The sequence below is a fragment of the Emiliania huxleyi genome (genome assembly GCF_000372725.1).
Source record: "Emiliania huxleyi CCMP1516 unplaced genomic scaffold EMIHUscaffold_60, whole genome shotgun sequence".
Classification (NCBI taxonomy): domain Eukaryota; phylum Haptophyta; order Isochrysidales; family Noelaerhabdaceae; genus Emiliania; species Emiliania huxleyi.
Genome location: NW_005197506.1, coordinates 596,051 through 613,676, shown reverse-complemented (window position 1 = coordinate 613,676; position 17,626 = coordinate 596,051). Strand labels below are relative to the sequence as shown.

General features: G+C 65.1%; 4 protein-coding genes across 4 annotated transcripts; 1 reads left to right on the top strand and 3 right to left on the bottom strand.

Moving 5' to 3' along the window:
• Positions 1-361: 361 nt before the first annotated feature.
• EMIHUDRAFT_42928 (hypothetical protein) lies at positions 362-1,072 on the bottom strand (the record flags this gene model as incomplete). The annotated part of the gene is made up of 1 exon (XM_005764305.1): positions 362-1,072. A coding segment is annotated over one exon (711 nt), but the record flags the coding sequence as incomplete, so codon positions are not given.
• A 2,894-nt stretch (positions 1,073-3,966) lies between these two features.
• On the top strand, positions 3,967-6,575 carry EMIHUDRAFT_452355 (hypothetical protein). The gene is made up of 10 exons (XM_005764304.1): positions 3,967-4,402; positions 4,478-4,534; positions 4,638-4,878; positions 4,956-5,020; positions 5,112-5,199; positions 5,340-5,518; positions 5,595-5,663; positions 5,771-5,827; positions 5,962-6,156; positions 6,227-6,575. Exons 1-10 carry the CDS (start codon positions 3,989-3,991, stop codon positions 6,395-6,397), a joined length of 1,536 nt encoding a protein of 511 aa, XP_005764361.1. The 5' UTR covers positions 3,967-3,988; the 3' UTR covers positions 6,398-6,575.
• A 1,000-nt stretch (positions 6,576-7,575) lies between these two features.
• Positions 7,576-8,628, bottom strand: EMIHUDRAFT_214327 (hypothetical protein; the record flags this gene model as incomplete). The annotated part of the gene is made up of 5 exons (XM_005764303.1): positions 7,576-7,629; positions 7,703-7,909; positions 8,083-8,264; positions 8,352-8,414; positions 8,520-8,628. 5 exons carry the CDS (start codon positions 8,626-8,628, stop codon positions 7,576-7,578), a joined length of 615 nt encoding a protein of 204 aa, XP_005764360.1.
• A 1,110-nt stretch (positions 8,629-9,738) lies between these two features.
• Positions 9,739-14,402, bottom strand: EMIHUDRAFT_464982 (hypothetical protein; the record flags this gene model as incomplete). Its single annotated transcript, XM_005764302.1, has 8 exons — positions 9,739-10,612; positions 10,677-11,074; positions 11,113-11,612; positions 12,181-12,447; positions 12,483-12,726; positions 12,993-13,369; positions 13,513-13,824; positions 13,872-14,402. 7 exons carry the CDS (start codon positions 14,400-14,402, stop codon positions 10,705-10,707), a joined length of 2,601 nt encoding a protein of 866 aa, XP_005764359.1. The 3' UTR covers positions 9,739-10,612; positions 10,677-10,704.
• Positions 14,403-17,626: the final 3,224 nt, after the last annotated feature.

Genomic DNA, 17,626 nt, shown 5'->3' with positions numbered 1-17,626 from the left:
TCGCTTTCGTGTTGACAGCCTGCTATAGATGCGCGCTCTTGGTCTATGAGAGGTTCACACACAAACAGATCGAGTTCCGGCGAAAAGAATTTCACCACACACAATAGTTACGAAGTCGCCAACGGCGGCGACGGCGGCGACGGCCCCGCACTTCTCTCTAAAACGACACGACCCAACAGCTTCAGGCTGCCGCCTTCTTAGACGCAGACTCGACTGCGAAGAGGCACTCAAAGCGCTCGGCGGGCGGCGCCTTTTCCGTGCGCTCATCGTACCCCGCCTTGCCTCCCACCTCCCTGTCGCCCGCTTTCTCGGCCGTCGCCATGAGCACGTCGACGGGCGCGCAGAACGGGTCGATGGCCGTGCGGATGATGGCATCGACGCACGCGGGGAGCAGCTCCTCGGCGACAGCCGGCGACGCGTTGATCTCGCACAGCCACACCCTGAGCTCTTTGTCCAGCAGAAAGTCGTACCCAAAGAGCTGAAACGGCTGAAAGTACTCTCCGTCCGTCTCGAGGCGGTCGCGCACCGCGAGGATTGACTGAACGACAATGCGGCGGATCTGTGGGAGCACAACGGTCTCCAGGACCGATCCCGCCTCGTCGTCTTCGTTCGGCGTCGCGCCAAAGAGCGCCGTGCCTTTCGCGGCGAGCGCAAGCTCCGGGTAGCGCTCGCTGAGCTCTTTATCAAACGCCGGGTAGAAGATCTCGTTTGTCGCCTCGTACTTCCCGTATTCGGCATGCTCAGCAGCGATGCAGTGGTTGGTGAGATGCGCGAAGCGGTCGCCAATATTGTCCGCCTGGTAGGGCGCCGACGCCACGCGCAGCACGCCGTGGCGGTAGAGGTGGATGCTGTAGTCGGGCGCAAGCAGTACCCAGCAGCGCATGTCAAACTTGCGGTGGCCGGCCCTGAGGAGGAGCGGGTTGTGGATGTACCGCTGGACGACCCACGAGGAGACCGTCTCGCCCTCCGCCGCCCGCGCCTCCTGCTTGTCTAGGTGCTCCTCGATCGCCGCAATCTCGTCGAGGATGCAGATTCCTTCCCCCTTGGCTCCCTCCGACGGCTTGAGGATCCAGCGATTCGCGTCCGCCTTGCCATCAGCAGCGACAGCGCGCGTGGCGTAGGCGTCGCGCAGGGCGGCGCGGGGGTTGGCTTCACCCTTGGACGGGTGGAAGACAAAGGCGGTGGGCGCAAGCTCCCACTTCTCCGTTCGCACCGCGGCACCAGCTGTGAGAAGCTTTGGCATCTCTCTCGGCCATCCACCATTCGCAGCCTCTTTGGCCTGCTGAAGAGTGCTCACGAGCTTGCCCTTGCGGGTGAGGAGGTCGAACCCACGGCAGTAGTTGACCAGCGGTGGTGGCCAAATGCCATAGCCCAGCCGACCCCACGGCACGCCCTTTCCCTGCGCTGTCCCAAGGAGCAGGCTGTACGTCGCTGGCAGCTTCGTCTCACCCGTGGCCTTATTGCGTAGCGCTGGGCGACGATCCCAGTCGCCGCGGGCGAGGAGCGTCTCGGTCAGGCGTGTGTAGACAGAGCCAAGCTTACCGTCCGCGTTCTCGTCAAACGGCGAAAATTGCACGCGCTTTGCATTGAAGTTTAGTGCAGCCACGATCCGTGCTCCGGTGCGCGAAGGCGGCAAGGAGCCACTCGGTGCCGTCTTGGCAAGGTCCTTGTCCGAATCGCGCGGCGGGAGTGGAGCGTCCTCGTCCGAATCGCGCGGCAGGAGTGGAACGTCCTCGTCGCGCGGCGGGAGTGGAACGTCCTCGTCGCAGGCCCTGCGTTGTGCGATGGCGGCAGCGACGGGCGTATCGAAGAGTCGTTTCGCTCGCGGGGTTTCTTTTTCAGTGTATGTCCTGATCTACCCCTGATGGAATTTTTCAGAAAAGAGCTAACAGCAGTGCGGGCTGCGCGGCGACGCGAGTGAAATATGACACAGTGCGTCCAGGAGAGTACAGCCCGGCGTCAGGCCGTTCGCGTCATCAGATTAGGATGTGGGCGACGTCGGGTGCCTCGCCGGCCGCCACGCTCGGCGCGCCGCCGCAGAAGCCGACCCAGTTGCCGAGGCAGCCTCGGTCGTGCGGGTTGGCGCGCGCGGTGTAGGCCTTCTTGAAGGCGTACTCGTAGCTCGTCTGGTTGACCGAGATGAGAAAGAGGTGGTACGCCGAGAAGCAGGCGAGCACGGCGCCCATGGGGGCGGTGTAGAGGAGCAGCAGTGCAGGCGCGAGGGCGTGGGTGGCCGAGGCGAGCCGCCACGGCTGCGCCCTCCCCAGCAGCTCGAGCGCCGCGCACCACGTCAGCAGCGCCGCGTGTGCCGTGGCGGCGAGGATAAAGCACACGAATACGCGGTGGTTGCCGCTGCCGACCGCGTTGCCGATGTAGACGCAGTAGTGGTCCCAGCGGTCGACGCAGGCGCGCATGTGCCTGCAGTGGTGCGTGCGGGGCCGCCGCTGCACGCAGCACGCGGTGCAGTAGCCGGCAGGCGCCGCCGAGGGGGCCTCCTCGGGCGCCGCCATTTCGCGGGACACAACGCCGGGGTTGGTGCTGGCGGCGAGGTATAGGGTGGAGAGGGTGAACAGCAGCGATAGTGCGGCCGCCACGAGCGGCGCGTCGAGGCGGAGCAGCCCTCCTCGGATCGAGGAGGCGGCGGCGGTCGGTGCGAGGATCAGCAGGCCCGCGGTCACGGCGACAGTCGAGGCGGAGCAATACGTGACCTCGTTATCGCGCGACCGCAAGGTGAAGCGCGACGGCACGGCCACGGAGAGAATCAGCACGGGCATCGGGGCGGATGGACAGGCCTGGAGGCCTCTAGTGGTGGAGGAACTCTGGGGGTGATCACAGGCCTCAAAACCGCCAAACATCACCCCAGAGGGTTCCCACTCTTCTGTTGGGTAGGGTATAGTTGATTTTGCCCAGGATCGCGCTGCGGCTACATGGGCTGCATTCTCCTGCAGCCTCACTTCGGTCTCCATCAGTTTCCCGAACTTCCGCCGGGCAGGAGGCCGACCGACCCGCAAGCCCGACATGTCTCTGACATGCACCAAAGGTCAACACTCTCTCCAAAGGTCAAAGCACTGTGGCATCAGGGCAGCCTCAAGGAGCAGACCAGCGCCATCGTCGCTGCCTGCTCCGCGGCGTAAGCACTCTAGTCTTCCATCCCGTCCCGGGCACCCGCCAGTGTACAGCCGTAGGACCGTGACCGCACGCATGCTCTCGTGTGTGTATGTAGGGGTCCCGTACCATGCGGAATCGACCCTATCCAGTGCTCAAGTGCTCAAGTGCTCTCGTGTCGTCTCTAGTAGTAGGTAGGTAGTAAGGTGAAGAACAGCCAGGCTCGGACTGGACACCAACGCGGTATGGGTGGACGCTGGACAGATGATGACGACACGCACGAGCGACACACAGACGCAAACAAGCTCACAAGACACACAGCCAGCTGGCTGCCACACACCCTGAGTCGGCGTACACATAACTCAGGGCCACATCCTCCCTGTCGCCCCCCCCAGCACTCCACGGTGCCAAGGGCACAAACAAGGGCACAACTCAAACAACAGACGATAGGAAGTGACATGTGAGGCTAGAGCAGCGTGCTCCACCTCTAGCAATCTCACCGGCCGGCGAGGCACGGACGAGACCGTGTGTGGGGTCTAAGTGTCTCTCCGGTGTTCAAAGATCCTAGCAAAGATCCCGAATCGTTCTAAAAGAAAGAAAGAAAAAATACAGCCCAAGGCAGGGATGGGAGGACGGCACGCCGCCACCACACAGGGATTTTAAGGAGAGGAGTGTGGTGCTACGAATCGTTCTGCTTGTTAACCCACCTGCGATTTCTTTTTCCGCATGTGTATGCCAGGGCGTGCATCTGGCGTGTAGAGACACACGCACGCTCTTCGAGGTCTCTTGGAGCAGAGCCCCGGCGAGTCCTCGAAATAGCAACCCAATGGGTCCTCGAAGAGGGTACCCTGGGTGGGCGCGGCCTCTACTCGCCCGGGCGTGCATGCTCCACCGCCTCGGCACCCGCCCGGTGACACGCCTCCTGCTCCTCAGCAGCCTTCGCGGGAGCAGCGTACGCGGAAGCCTGCGCACCGCCATGGCGATGCCTTCACCGCCAGTACTCCGCGTCACGACAACCGAGGAAAGCAGCTCGGCCGCCGAGAGGCTGTGCGAGGCGCTCGGTTTCGCTACGCAGGTCACGCGCGAGGAGATCCACTCCTTTTACTGGTGGGAGGGCGCCGTGCAGAGCGAGCCCGAGGTGCGAGTCTCGTTTGAGACCTCGGAGCCGTTCGAGTCGGTCCTGCGGGCGGTGGAGGCAGCACACTCGTACGACGTGCCAATGATCCTCGCCGACACGTCGGACAAGGGCGCCGCGCACTGGAAAGGCGTCATTCGGCCGCTGGACGGAGGCGCGAAGGCGACATCATCCGCCTCGCCGACGGCCGCCAGACACACGCGCGTACGAGAATACATGCGGCCCGCTGGGTGATAGGCGGGCGCGGCCCTAGCCGAGCGCCTCGCCGCCTCGCGCCTCGTCGCGTGTGCTCAGGCGCGCCTCTCTCTGACCGCTCTCAGGCGGCTCACAGACACCTCACAGGCCTCACGGGCTCCTCTCCGGGCCATCCAGAGGGCACCCTCCCCGCACCGCGCAGGTGGCTCCGGACGGCTCAATCGCCGTCAAGACGGTCGCCTCCGCCAGGCTGGCCGTCGCGAGGGCTGCGGAGGAGGAGGGAGGAGGCGCGGTGGCGTGGTCTCCCGTCACGGGCAACGCGGCCTACCTCCGCTGGCTGGAGGAGGAGTGCGTCGCCGCGCCGCGCTTCGTCGTCGCTGCGGACGGGCACGCGGCGCCGTCCGCGCAGACCGCAAAGGACTTTCTCCTCTCGAGGCCAGGAGGCGCGTGCTTGTGGCGGCCTGTCTCGAGAGGCCACGTCCAGCGCCGTCCACGACACGTCCGCGACGTGTCCCGAAAGGCGCGTACACGACGGCGCGGACGAGCGGCGGCGGGAGGAGCGTTTTCGAGTGGGAGACACACGTGGAGCGCGGTTAGCCGAGATGCGGCCCGAGATGCAGCCGAGATGCGCCCGAGAAAAAGGCCGAGATGTTGATCAGCCTCCCGCTGCGGACAGGAGCGCACCGCGGCGTCGGTGGGCTCGATGCTCGCTGCAGGCGGCGGCGGCGCGGCTGAGCTGCAGGCGGCGCTTGGCACGGCTGCAGGTGCCTGTCAGTAGGTTTGGGGCTCTGCACCCAGGAGCCACGCACTTGCGTCCAGCTGCCACAGTGCTGCCACCGCTGCGCTGTGCCCTCTGGCCGTCTGCTCGTCGGCCCGACGCACCTTCCCCGCCATCGGAGCGCAGGCTTGCGGCCGCGTCTCGACGCGGCGGTGGCGGCCGCGGTGCGAGAGTACATGCGAGAGTTCGGGCGGCGAGTGGGCGGTGCTGGCGAGCTCAAGCTGACTCTGGTGGTGAATTGGGGCGAGGCTGCAGAGGCGGCCAAGGAGGGTGCGGGTTGCGCGGAGGCGGCGCCGGACGGCTCGGTTTGCTGCCACGCCCCTGAACCTTCTCCGAACTTTCTCCGAACCGTCTCCGAACTTTCTCTGAACCTTCTCGTAGTTGCTCGGCTCGGTCGGCTGCCACGTCGCCCCGCTGCCGCCCCTGCCCGACCCGCCGATCCGGGCAGAGGTGCGAGGGGCGCCGCGCGCGAACGCGGCGGCGAAGGAGTCGCGTTGGGCCGCAGGAATAAGCGTTGTGGAGCGCGCCGCCATCACGGCGGTTGCGTCCGTGAGCAGGATTCGAGCTGGGTGGCGGACCGCGCTCCGCTCGAGGCGCTGATGCGGTCGGCGGAGGTCGGCCCGATCAACGAGCTGCTCCTCGCGACGGAGAGCGGCGGGCCGCTCGAGGGCTGGCAGACCTCTCGGCTGCGAGCGGGGTCGCTTCACGGCTCCAGCTGTGAACAGGCGAGCTGCTCGAGGGCTCGCAGACCAACTTTTACGCGATCGTCGACGGCGCGGTGCACACGGCGGGGGAGGGCATCCTCGAGGGCACGGTGCGGCGGCTGCTGCTCGAGGTGTGCGGGCGGGAGGGGACGCCCGTGGTGCTCTCTCCGCCTCGGCTCGCCGACGCAGGCCGGTGGGAGGGCGCCCTGATCTCGTCCACCTCGCGGCTGCTGCTGCCGGTCGACGAAGCTGTGCATGCCTGCCGAGCTGTGTGAGCAGCGCCGCTTCACGGCTGTTTGTGTGTCACAGGTCGACGAGTTGTACGTGCCGCCCGACGGCGAGCCGAGCGGCGAGGCCGACCGCGTCGCCGTGTTTGCAAACGGGCCCGGTTCGCTCGCCGCGCGGCTGCAGGCGCTCGTCGCCGCCGAGGTGGAGGCGCACAGCACCGAGATCGGGCTGCCGGCCGCGTTGGCGACGTGAGTCTGCAGTCTCGTGAGAGTGTGTTTTCGCTCTCCACACGACACCGCGCCACGACAACACGAGCATCAGCAAGTAGTTTCGCCCCCTGCCTGCGGTGCGCGCACGCGTATTCATGAGAGGGGAAGCGGCGTGCCGGTGGAGGCACGTCCGGGTTTTGGAAGTAAATATATTTTACTTTTGAGTGACCCCTCTCTCCATCGCAATCGCAGGTTAATTGTCTTGTGGTATGTATAAACCTTGGAGCACTTGGAGTGCAGTCGGCAACCTCACATCCAGGGCCGGTGAGCTGAGAAGCGCATCCAGCGGGCCGGATGATCGGCATCGGGCTACGGGCTAGAGAGCCCTGACCCCTAGCTAGGGGGGGGCGCGTATTCGCAGGGCAAGGGCCTTAAAGTGGGCCTTAAAGTAAACACGGGTCTCCGAGAGGGCTCCGTGTACCGGGTTTCCCCTTAACTGCAGAACGCCCCCTCTACTCGGAGCTAGTGGACACGGACACTACGACACCACGCGTCACGTACATACACGACTGTCTAACGTGTACACTGCACGTCCTCGTCCCCCACCCTTCAGGGTGAATCTCCAGTCTGGTTCGGTCTCTTGCTCGCTTTTCGGGCGTCGCCCCACTGCCTCTGCAGACGTTTTTGATGTCTCTTCTTCGGAGGCGGCCCCTCCGCCCTACCTCCGTCGGCTAGCCCCATTGGCCCCGAGGGAGCCGACAGCCCGGGTGAGGCCTCCCCTGATCCCGCTGACTCCGCCTCCGACGGCCCCGCTCCCGACCCCCTGGGCGAGGACTGCGGCCTTGGGTCGTGTCGCCTCCCCTCCCAGAGAGGTCGAGCCCGCTCTCCCTGGTCGGCGAGTCGTGCCCGCACTCGCGGCCTCTCTATCGTCCCTGGCTCGCCCCCCCCCTCCGCCGGCTCCTCTCCAGGCTCGGGGAGGCGTGGCCCTCCCCGTCGAAGGTCGCGGTGGTCCGGCTGCCCCTGCAACTGGTCTTCCCCCGGTGAGCCCGTACGTCCCGACTCCACTCTCAGAGGCCGCGTTAGCTCATGTAACCAGGTTAATTTTTTTCGAATAAAGCCTCTGATCTCATGCGCAACGCGCCGTCTGATCTCAAGAGCCACCCATTTTCTGCCTTCGGCGCCGCAGTTCAGTCGGGATAGGGGCGCCAGGCAGCGCCAGCGCTAGCCGTCGTTCCCGGCGAGGAGCAGAGGAGAGCTCACGTCGCCACTGCTTGACTGCGTCGTACGAGGTCGCAGCCCGCGCGCCGAGGTCTTGAAGGGACGGAAGGACCGGAGGCTCCATTGGCACCGGCACGCCGAGGCCGCGCACAGAGCCACGGCCAGCACCCCACACGAGCCCGCCGCCCATGCCAATGCCGACGACGACCCCGACCCCGCCACCGGCGCCGGCGAGAATGCCGCCCGGGAAGGTGAGGCCGACGCCGACGCCGTAGAACGGCCCGAGCACGCAACCTATCCCGTAGAGCCAGCCGATCCCGCCTGCCAAAGCCCAGGCCTGCGGGTCCGACCGCTTGACGGCGCGCATTCACAATGGATAGCGCGGAGCGCGCAGCTGACGCGCTTCAAGAAAAGAATTTTGCGCAGCGAAGAATTTTAGTGGACGACCGGCCAGCGTCAGTCCCGAGATGCCGGCGCCGCAGATTGCGATGCTTGGCGTAGCGCCGGCACCGAAGGCTGTATGCGGTGGCTGGCGCCCTCAAGGAGCAGCCGCAAGCGCAACCGGCGCCGCCGCTCACGCATCAACGCGAGGAGCGCCGCGGTCAACGCGATCGCGGCGCGGCGCATATTGCTCTCAATGCCGAGCGGTCGGAGGATGTGGCGGTGGACAGCACGGACCGGCGGGCCAAGCGCTATTCGCGGTCGGAGGATGCACGCTCATGCACGACGAAGGCAAGTGTCTGCGTGCATCCGCACGCTGTTCGGCGGAGTCACGTCACCTTTGCTGGCACGACGCTCTTGCACTAGCTCTACGATGACTCTGACACACGCCTGCGCAAGGCCTAGGGCTAGTCTGAGGGAGGGTGTAGAGGATGTAGAGTGTAGAGCGCTGTAGAGCTGTAGAGCTGTAGAGCGCTCTGGAGCGCTGTAGAGCTGTAGAGCTCTACATCCGCCGCGGGACAGAGCGATGCAGATGTAGAGCGATGTAGAGGGTGAAATCTCTACAACAAACTCTACATCATAAGCGGCGAACGAGGCACGGTCGCTCTCCGACATGAGGCGCGTTGCACTTGCCAGTGCTGCCCTGGCCTTCTGTCTGCCCGCCCAATGGGTGGCAGTTGCCTCTGCTGCTGTGGCATGCCTCACGGCTGCGACTGGCCGGCGCCTCGGCGCGTCAGCTCGGCTCGGCGTAGCGATAGTGGCCAGCGCAACTCGCCTGGACTCAACGCTCAGCCAGGAGCTCCCGCACGCGCTGGCGCGAGGCATGGCGCATGCAACGCGTCTGAATGCTCGCCTCGCCTCGCGCAAATGCGACCGTCCTCGCAGCCGACAGTCCACCGCCTGCTAAAGAAGCACTGCGACGAATGCGGCACCGGCGACGCATGGCAGGCTGGTCATGACGCAGTTATAGGGTGTTGTGTGCCGTCAGAGTGACTCTCTGTGTGTCAGGGATAGTCAGGGCCGTCCACCAGAGCTCCAGTAAGCTCGGAGACACCCCATTACTCGAGTAGTGCGGCTCGACCTCTTTGAGTCACTGCCTCCCCGGCGGTTTTGCTGTAGAGCCTCTACAACAAACTCTACAGCAAAATCGCGCTCTACATCGCTCTACATCTGCATCGCTCTGTCCCGCGCCGAATGTAGAGCTCTACAGCTCTACAGCGCTCCAGAGCGCTCTACATCTCTACAGCTCTACAGCGCTCTACACTCTTCGGCACCGGGCACCGCCTCGGTATACAAAATGCGCCTGCGGGCGGACCCTTACAGATCACAGATCACAGATCACATCCTCTACACCCTCCCTCAGGGGCTAGTTCCATTTCGGTAACGTCACATCGTGCAGCCGAGATTTCAACCTTTTGGGACCCCCCCCCCCCGAAGCGTGGGTACCCACGATGCGCGGAATCTCGCGGACGCCGCCTAATGCCGCAACTAACTGTGGCAGCATCAGGTCTCAAGGCCAGTCGCTTCCGCGATGTAGCCCGCGACGGTAGTGTTGCCGTAAGGAAGGGAGGAAGAATTCAACGAAGAAAGGGGGAAAAGCATGCAATACCTCTCTCGAAAAAGAATTTAAACAAAAGAACTCCGAAAAAGAAGAAAAAAAAAACAAAATGGACTTCAGCTGTGGCTGGCTTGATGCCGTCGGCATCAAACGACGAGCAGCACAGTCCACAAACAGCATGCAAGTGAGAATACGCAGCGGCATGTCGCGGTGCAGCAGCAGTGAGTGCTCGTCGCTCGGAGCCTCCTCGCCGACCTCGGTGTGCTCGGTCGACGAGGAGGATCTGCCAACCTTCCTCCTCTCCAACCTGGCGGTCGCTCATCCAGAGACGCCGATCCGGCGGCCCCGAGTGATCCGCCCCCCGCCAGTGGAGCCGCGTCGACCTACGCTAACAACACGGATGACCTTCCAGCAGCGACTTCGCGAGTGCCCCACCCAGACGATCGTCACTGCCCTTGACGCCACAGGAGTCTCAACCGATGGCAGCATCTCCGAGCGACTTCGCCGGCTGACCTGGTGCTTTAAGCTCTACGAGCCACGAGACGTGATGGAGAGGTGGTCGGTGGAGACGCTCCGCGTGGTGGCAGGGATGGCAGAGGCGGACAAGGCATCGTGCATAAGCAGTTTGCTGGGGCAATTCTTCTCCTTTGACTGAGGGCAGGCCGGCCCCTCCTCGGCCAGAACTTGCTTCTCGCAATGCTCGGGATTAAAGCAGCCCACGCCTATCCGTAAAGAGCCTACCGACGAGCGGCGCCATCCCGCCACCAGGGCGCTACGAACCACCGATCCTGCCCTACTGCCGAGGGATTGCGTGCAGGGCAGGCGGTGGCGCCTCTGGTGCGAACTACCACCGGCGAGTCGGGAGGGCCCGACAGTTAGTAAGTTAGGGGTCGGGGAGCGAGAGAGTAGGACCCTCCAGGCACATGGGGCCTGGGGAGGGAGGGCGCAGCCGACTGGGCTAGAGGCGCGAGGGGCGAGAGGCGGGCAGACGCTGCGGTAGCAGCTAGTGCACACTCTAGTTACCGTAGCTGGTAGTATGTGTGGAGAGAGGGCTCGCGCTTTAGGGCTCTCTCGTGGAGTGTGCCACGTGATACTGTCGAGTGTGCGGCCTGTCACCCACAGATACCAAGCTCTCAAGATCGCACAATCGAGGGCGGAGACATGCCCCGCCCCCGCCCCCCAAGCCCCCTTCCCCGCTGCCGATTGCGGAACCGGCAGGATTGGGCAAGAACGTACGCGCGGCGCAGCATCAAACAAAGCAGCGAGCGGCGCCTTTCTAAACGCGCCTCAGGCCTCCGCGGGCGGCGACAGCAGCCGGGGCGAGCGACGCGGGGGCGCGGTGAGCGGCTTGGCCGGTGACCGCACACGGCGCCGACAGATCGGGCACCGAACCGCCTCCTCCGCCTCCGCCGCCGCTCCTGCGATGCGGGCAAAGCAAGGCGCGCACATGGCGTGCCCGCACTCTGCTGGCGCGACGGGGGCGAGGCTGGCCGGGTCGAGGGCCTGGGGGGGAGGCGGGGCAGGTGAGGGGGGGGAGTGACTGAGCCAGGAAGAGAGAGCGGTAGCGGCAGCGGTGGCGGTGGAAGGCGCGCTCCTCGAGGCAGACAGGGCAACTTGGCCTCTTGTCGGTGGAGAAGATCATCTCGAGCTGCGAGCGCAGGAAGCCGCGCGTGAAGGCGTAGTCGAGGACCGGCCGCAGGCGCAGGTCTCCCTCCCCCTTCAGCTTGTTGACCTTCTTCACAATCTTGCGCACTCCCGTCCGCGTCAGCTCTGCCCAAGCGTGCAGCGCCTGCGCCCGCTCGCTGAGGGCGGGGTCGTCCTCACCGCGGAGTGTCAGCACCGTGCGCACCGCCGTCTTCCACTGACGGTCAAGCCGCGCGAGCCAGCCCGATACAAAGGACCAAAACGCCAGATCGATATCCCCGCTTCTAGGCACGCTGCCGCCGCCCTCCGCAAGGAAGCCGGACGCGCCCATGCGCAGAATTTTAAGCTTCTTTTTGAATTGGCGGTAGGGAAGCGCCGGCACCGGCGCCCCGATCTCCTCGTAGAGGCCGTCTGAGGTCTTGCCGAACTTCATTTCAGGTCTTGCCGTCCGAGGTTTGCCGTCGACATCGATGGCGCGAATCCGCTGCAGAGCTGTGGCCCAATTCGAGGGCGGAAACGCGGCGTGAAATCAGGCCGTCGGAGATCCACCAGCTCGGAGCAGCGGCGGCCTCGAACGGGGCAGTGTGTGTGTGTGTGTGTGTGTGTGTGTGTGTGTGTGTGTGTGTGTGTGTGTGTGTGTGTGTGTGTGTGTGTGTGTGTGTGTGTGTGTGTGTGTGTGTGTGTGTGTGTGTGTGTGTGTGTGTGTGTGTGTGTGTGTGTGTGTGTGTGTGTGTGTGTGTGTGTGTGTGTGTGTGTGTGTGTGTGTGTGTGTGTGTGTGTGTGTGTGTCCAAAAAAGAAGAATCGCTCGCCCCCTGCCTGGCTGCCTCAAAGTCAGACGACATAAGTGGCAGCGATCTCATCAGCCTCGCGATGACGCCCCGCCTCCGTTAGCAGCTCAACAAGGCTACGAGTACGGGCCGAGCTCCACGTCTCTTTATGCCCCTTGCCGTACCGCGCATCGCACCCCTCCATCCAGCTCCTCCCGGAAGAGAGGGATGGCGTCGCCGAGCCTGCCCTGCTTCTGTAGCAGCATCCCGAGGTTATAGAGGGAGGTGAGCGTCTTCGGGTGCCGGTCGCCGAGCGTCTCCGGTCTCCCCTCCAGCGCCTCGCGACAAAACGCCTCCGCGCCGTCCAGGTCGCCCTTGGCCTTCAGCAGCTGGCCGAGGTTGCTGATCGAGAGGAGCGTGTCTGGGTGCTTGTCGCCGAGCGTCTCTCGGCACCCCTCCAGCGCCTCGCGATACAGCGGCTCCATCCCGTCCAAGTCACCCCTAGCGTGCAGCAGCCCGCCGAGGTTGTTGATCGAGGGATTGATCGTCGATTGATCGAGGTGAGCGTCTTCGGGTGCCGGTCGCCTAGCGTCTCTCGCTGCGCCTCCATCGCCTCGCGAAGCAGCGCCTCCGCCCCGTCCAGGTCGCCCTTCGCCCTCAGCAGATTGCCGAGGTTGTTGATCATGGTGAGCGTGTCCGGGTGCCGGTCGCCGAGTGTCTCTCGCCCCCCCCCCCTCCATCGCCTCGCGGTACAGCGGCTCAACCCCGTCCAAGTCGCCCTTGTCCTCCAGCAGCGCGCCGAGGTTGCTGATCGAGGTGAGCGTGCTCGGGTGCCGGTCGCCAAGCGTCTCTCGCCTCCCCTCCAGCGCCTCGCGGAGCAGCGCCTCCGCGCCGTCCAGGTCGCCCTTGGCCCTTAGCAGCAAGCCGAAGTTGTTGATCGAGGTGAGCGTGGCTGCTCAGGTGCCGGTCGCCGAGCGTCTCTCGCTGCCCCTCCAGCGCCTCGCGGTACAGCGGCCCCGCGCCGTCCAGGTCGCCCTTGGCGTACAGCAGCCCGCCGAGGCTGCTGATCGAGCCAAGCGTGTCCGGGTGCCGGTCGCCGAGCGTCTCTCGGCACCCCTCCAGCGCCTCGCGACAAAGCGTCTCCGCCCCGTCTAGGTCGCCCTTGGCCTGCTGCAGCGCGCCGAGATTGTTTGTCGCGGTGAGCGTGTCCCGGTGCCGGTCGCCGAGCGTCTCTCGCCTCCCGTCATGCGCCTCGCGATACAGCGCCTCCGCGCCGTCCAGGTCACCCTTTTCCCTCCGCAGCCCGCCGAGGCTATTGATCGAGCTGAGCGTGCTCCGGTGGAACCGGTGCCGGTCGCCGAGCGTCTCTCGCCTCCCCTCCAGCGCCTCGCGACAAAGCGCCTCGCCGCGCCGTCCAGGTCGCCCTTGTCATGCAGCAGCGAGCCGAGGTTGTGGATCATGGTTAGCGTGTCTGGGTGCCGGTCGCCGAGCGTCTCTCGCCTCGCCGCCAGCGCCTCGCGGTACAGCACCTCCGCGCCATCCAGGTCGCCCTGCTCATATAGCAGCATACCGAGCTGGTTGGTCAGCGTCGACGTCGCCCTCTCCGCCGGCTCCATCCGCTCCAGCGCCGCCCTCCCCTGCCCCGCCAGCGCCCCCCGCAGCAGCCCAAACACAGCCTTGTTGCACTCGGTCAGGCCAACCTCCCGCTCGAGCTCGCCCAGGATCTGCTCCGTGTCTCTCGGGTTGCGGCACTCCGCCTTGCGCACATCCACCTCGGACAGCTTCTTCGCGATCGAGTCAAAGTCCCACACAAGCGCCTCCTCGAAGGCCGCCTGCTGCTCCTGTAAAACGGCTCCATGAGCAGAACCGTGTGGCCGACGGCGCGGACGCAGTCGCCGAGCCGCTTGACGTCGTTCATCGTGACGTCGAGCGACCGCGTTGACTGGCGGATCACAAAGTCGCACACCCAGAACTTGGTGTCCGGCGGCAGCTCTGGGTGGAGCCGCAGGGCGTCCACCAGCGTCGCGAGCGGCGTCTCGAGGAACCAGCTCACAAAGACGGTGGCGACGCCCACGCCAGGGTTGCCGCGCTCATAAAGCGTCTCGCAGTACGCCTTGCCTCCGTCCGACTCGCTCCGCCTCGCGACTTGCCACTGGTTGACGTAGCCGTTGAGGGCGGCGTTGGCGGGGACGCGGACTCCATTGATGGGCCGGTTCTCGTTGCACTGCTCGACAACGTCGGCGGGGAGAGCCGCGATGTACTCCTCAATCGCGTCGACAGACAGGCCGAGGGTCAGTCGCTTGTCGAGGGTGAGCTCGGCAGCCCGCTGAGAGACGAGTGCCTGCGTCTGTTGCAGTTCTCGCTCGCGCCCCGACCGCGGCAGTGCGCGCTGCATTGCAAACCCCAGAGAATCGGGCATGGCGGAATATCTCTATGCACAACTGGCGGCTGCACGTCGGAGAGGACGGGAGCACAGGAGAGCACTAGTGTGGGTGCGAGCTCGTGCTCCGCCTCGACCTGATCCCAGCTGTGAGCTCGATCCCAGCCATCAACCTGCACCTTCAGAGGCCTGCTGGAGGTCACTGTGGCCCGTTCTCCACTGGGCGCCACCTTTGTCCTTGCAACGGACTCGCTGCGACACGCAAAAGGCCGCGGTGCTGCCGCTGACCGCCTCGACCTGATCCCAGCTGTGAGCTGAATCCCAGCCGTCGACCTGCACCTCGTTTTTAGCAATACCAAACAACTCTAACACTCACACGTCATCTCATTTTGGGCCTGGAGCCCTGTTCACGCGCGCGCGAGACGTGCAGACAGGGTTGCCAGGTGAGAGCGAATGGCGCGGTTCACGCCTCGCACAACAGAGAGAGAGAGACGCGCTCTGCATGGTGGGACATAAAAGAGAGCGAGTACTTGGGCGAGTAGGCCGTGCGGTCAACGCTGCCGCGCGTGACTTTGCGCGCGAGGCGGCGCAGCTTGAGAACGGCGGTGGGCGAGAAGCCGCCGCCGAACGTCTCGTGGAGCAGCACGTTGAAGTTGTTGCGCTTGACAAAGATCGCGTCGTGGTAGAAACCGCGATGCGCCTTGACGTAGCCGTGGCCGGTCGTGTGGGAGAAGGGTTGGCCGGGCTGCCCGCGCGCCTTGCAGCCCATGTTTAGGCGGCGGGCCTTCTCTTCGGTGTTGCCAAAGGCGTAGGAGTGGCCAACGGAGGCGGGCGTGCCGCCGCTCGAGGCGTTACCAACGCCCGCCGAGGAGGTCTTGAGGAGGGGCGTCCAGAGCTTGACTTCATTCACCTCATCGCATCCTCCCGGCTTTGGGGTCGAGCTCAACGGCGAGGATTCCCGTAGGCCGAAGCAGGCACTGCTTTGCCTCGCCGATTCGGGATGCTGGTATACCCGCTTCGCCGACAACGAGTGTCCGTCTGTCGACATCACCCAAGGTCTGGTCACGAACTCGGAATTCATCTCGGCGCTTGCGCATGCGGCACTTGAGGGCGTGCCGGCGACGGACGAGCCGCCCGGTCTCACCATCAGTAGGAGTACGCGCCGAAGAATGCGGTCCTCAAGGGGCCTGCCTCTACTACTCTGCCGACCCGATCGACGCGCTGACTATTACTTGGCGGGAGAACGCACAGACGGGTAGCGTGAGCGCGCACTCGCCCTCACCAAAGATGGGCGTTGCGCTCGCGACCGACTTTATCCGCCGCACCGAGAACGAGGACACGGGCATGCAAGACGCGTTCGACTACGCCGAGCACGCTAGAAAGATCCTCGACGTCTCCTCGTGGAAGGTTCTCATCGCCCACCGTAGGCGTCCGACTAGTGTGCTCCCACTGCCCAACTCACCGCAGCCCACCGTACGCGCAGACCGTTGGCGGCGGCGAGGGCTACAAGCTGATCGAGTATGCGGGGTGGCCGCTGCACTACGGCGCAGTCAGCCTTCAGATCCTGGAGGGCATCTACGAGAACATGCCCGGAGGGCGGACGGCCGTGACGAAGCTCACGCCCACCTTCCAGCACACCGATCACGTCCCCACCGGCACAAACATCTGCATCCACCCACACGGCGGCGCCTCCCCCGTGACCGAGGGGCCGAACGCCAAGTGTGCGCCCGCGGGCTCGTGCCTGCAGCTCAAGGTCTCGCCGGCGCCGTTCAAGATTGTGGAGCACGAGTGGACCACCACGAGCTACTACGCCTTCGTCGGCCTCATCGGCGGCTACATCGGCCTGATTGTCCTCATCCTCAAGTACCTCCACGCCCTGACGCTGGCCGTCGGAGAAGCGACGCGCTGCTACCTGTGTGCGCCCCTCGAAGAGGACGGCGAGCCACCCGCCCGCTCCATTGGCGATAAGGTCATCGTTGTGGCGGCACCATGAGGCATGAAGACGGAATGTGGGAAGGAACACGCACTCACTTTTGAACTTTTTAGGGCAGGAGATGAGAGATAGAGAGCGTGCAGCTCGCGCTGCTGTGTGCAGAGCCGAGCCTTGCCTTGAGTTGTACTCTGGGTGGGGGATCCGAGACGCGGGCGCGGGGGGGGTGACATGCTCGAGGGGGGGGGTTGAACCGGTTGTGTGCGGTGGAGTGTGCAGTTCCGAGTTCGTTGCATCTCTCAACTCTCATTCTCCGTCATTGTAAGATGTAATAAAAAGGGTATTGGTAATTGGTTCCATGCATACACACACGGGGTCCGCTTTAACCTTTCTGTAAAGTACTCCAATTGAGGACGTTTGTCGAGTTTCAAGATGCGTGCACGTGCACGTGCGCACGCGGCACGGGGCCCCAAGCCCAACCGCCAACCCGTGTCACGTGACTTCACGCTCCCACATCCCGACGGAGGACTCTGCGTCTGCGGCCATGTCTGACCAGTCCTCTGCCCGCGCAAGCGAGTACACCCGCAGATGGGCATGCCTCCTTCGGCGCAGGAGGCGGGAGGCCACCTGCACGACGAGGAGGGCCGCGGCGAAGACGAGGATTGTCGCGACCCCGAGCACCACCTTTCGCTGCACCTTCCTCTGAAGCGCCTGCCTCTCGCCCTGCTTCTGAAGGGCGCCTTTCTGCGCGGCCGCCTGCTGATCGAACGGCCGCCGCAGCAGGGGTGGAACCGCAGGGTCGCACCAGCGCGCATGTAGCCAGCAGAGGCGCGAGGGCGGCGGCGGGCTCGGCGGCGGCGGCGGGCTCGGCGGCGGCGGCGGGCTCGGCGGCGGAGGCGGGCTCGGCGGCGGAGGCGGGCTCGGCGGCGGAGGCGGGCTCGGCGGCGGCGGAGGCGGGCTGGGTGGCGGCGGCGGAGGTAGGCTCGGCGGCGGCGGCGGCGGCGGCGGCGGCGGCGGCGGAGACGGTGGCGGCAGCGGCGGACGCGGAGAATGCGAGCGCAGCGCCGAGAATAGGTCGTGCACGTGGTGGCGCGTCTGGCTGCTCTCAGCGTCTTGCGTCCTTTGGCTGCTCTCGACGTTGAGTATGACGAGCAACAGGACGCCGAGCATTGCCGCTCCAAAGCACTTGGTGTAGCGTTCTTGCCGACCCTTCTCGGCCTGCGATCTGTACATATCGATCAGCTTGGTGGATACCATGTTGCGTCGCGACGCAGTGCCACGCCTTTCGGCGATGGGCGAAAGGCAGCTCACGCTGGGCTCACACAAGCGCTCC

Excerpts from the sequence above, each read along its gene's own strand:
- EMIHUDRAFT_452355 (XM_005764304.1), top strand. The coding sequence starts at position 3,989 with ATGCTCCACCGCCTCGGCACCCGCCCGGTGACACGCCTCCTGCTCCTC. Across the intron at positions 4,535-4,637 it reads GCCTCGTCGCGTGTGCTCAG|GTGGCTCCGGACGGCTCAAT; the intron begins GCGCGCCTCTCT and ends CGCACCGCGCAG. Across the intron at positions 6,157-6,226 it reads CCTCGCGGCTGCTGCTGCCG|GTCGACGAGTTGTACGTGCC; the intron begins GTCGACGAAGCT and ends TGTGTGTCACAG.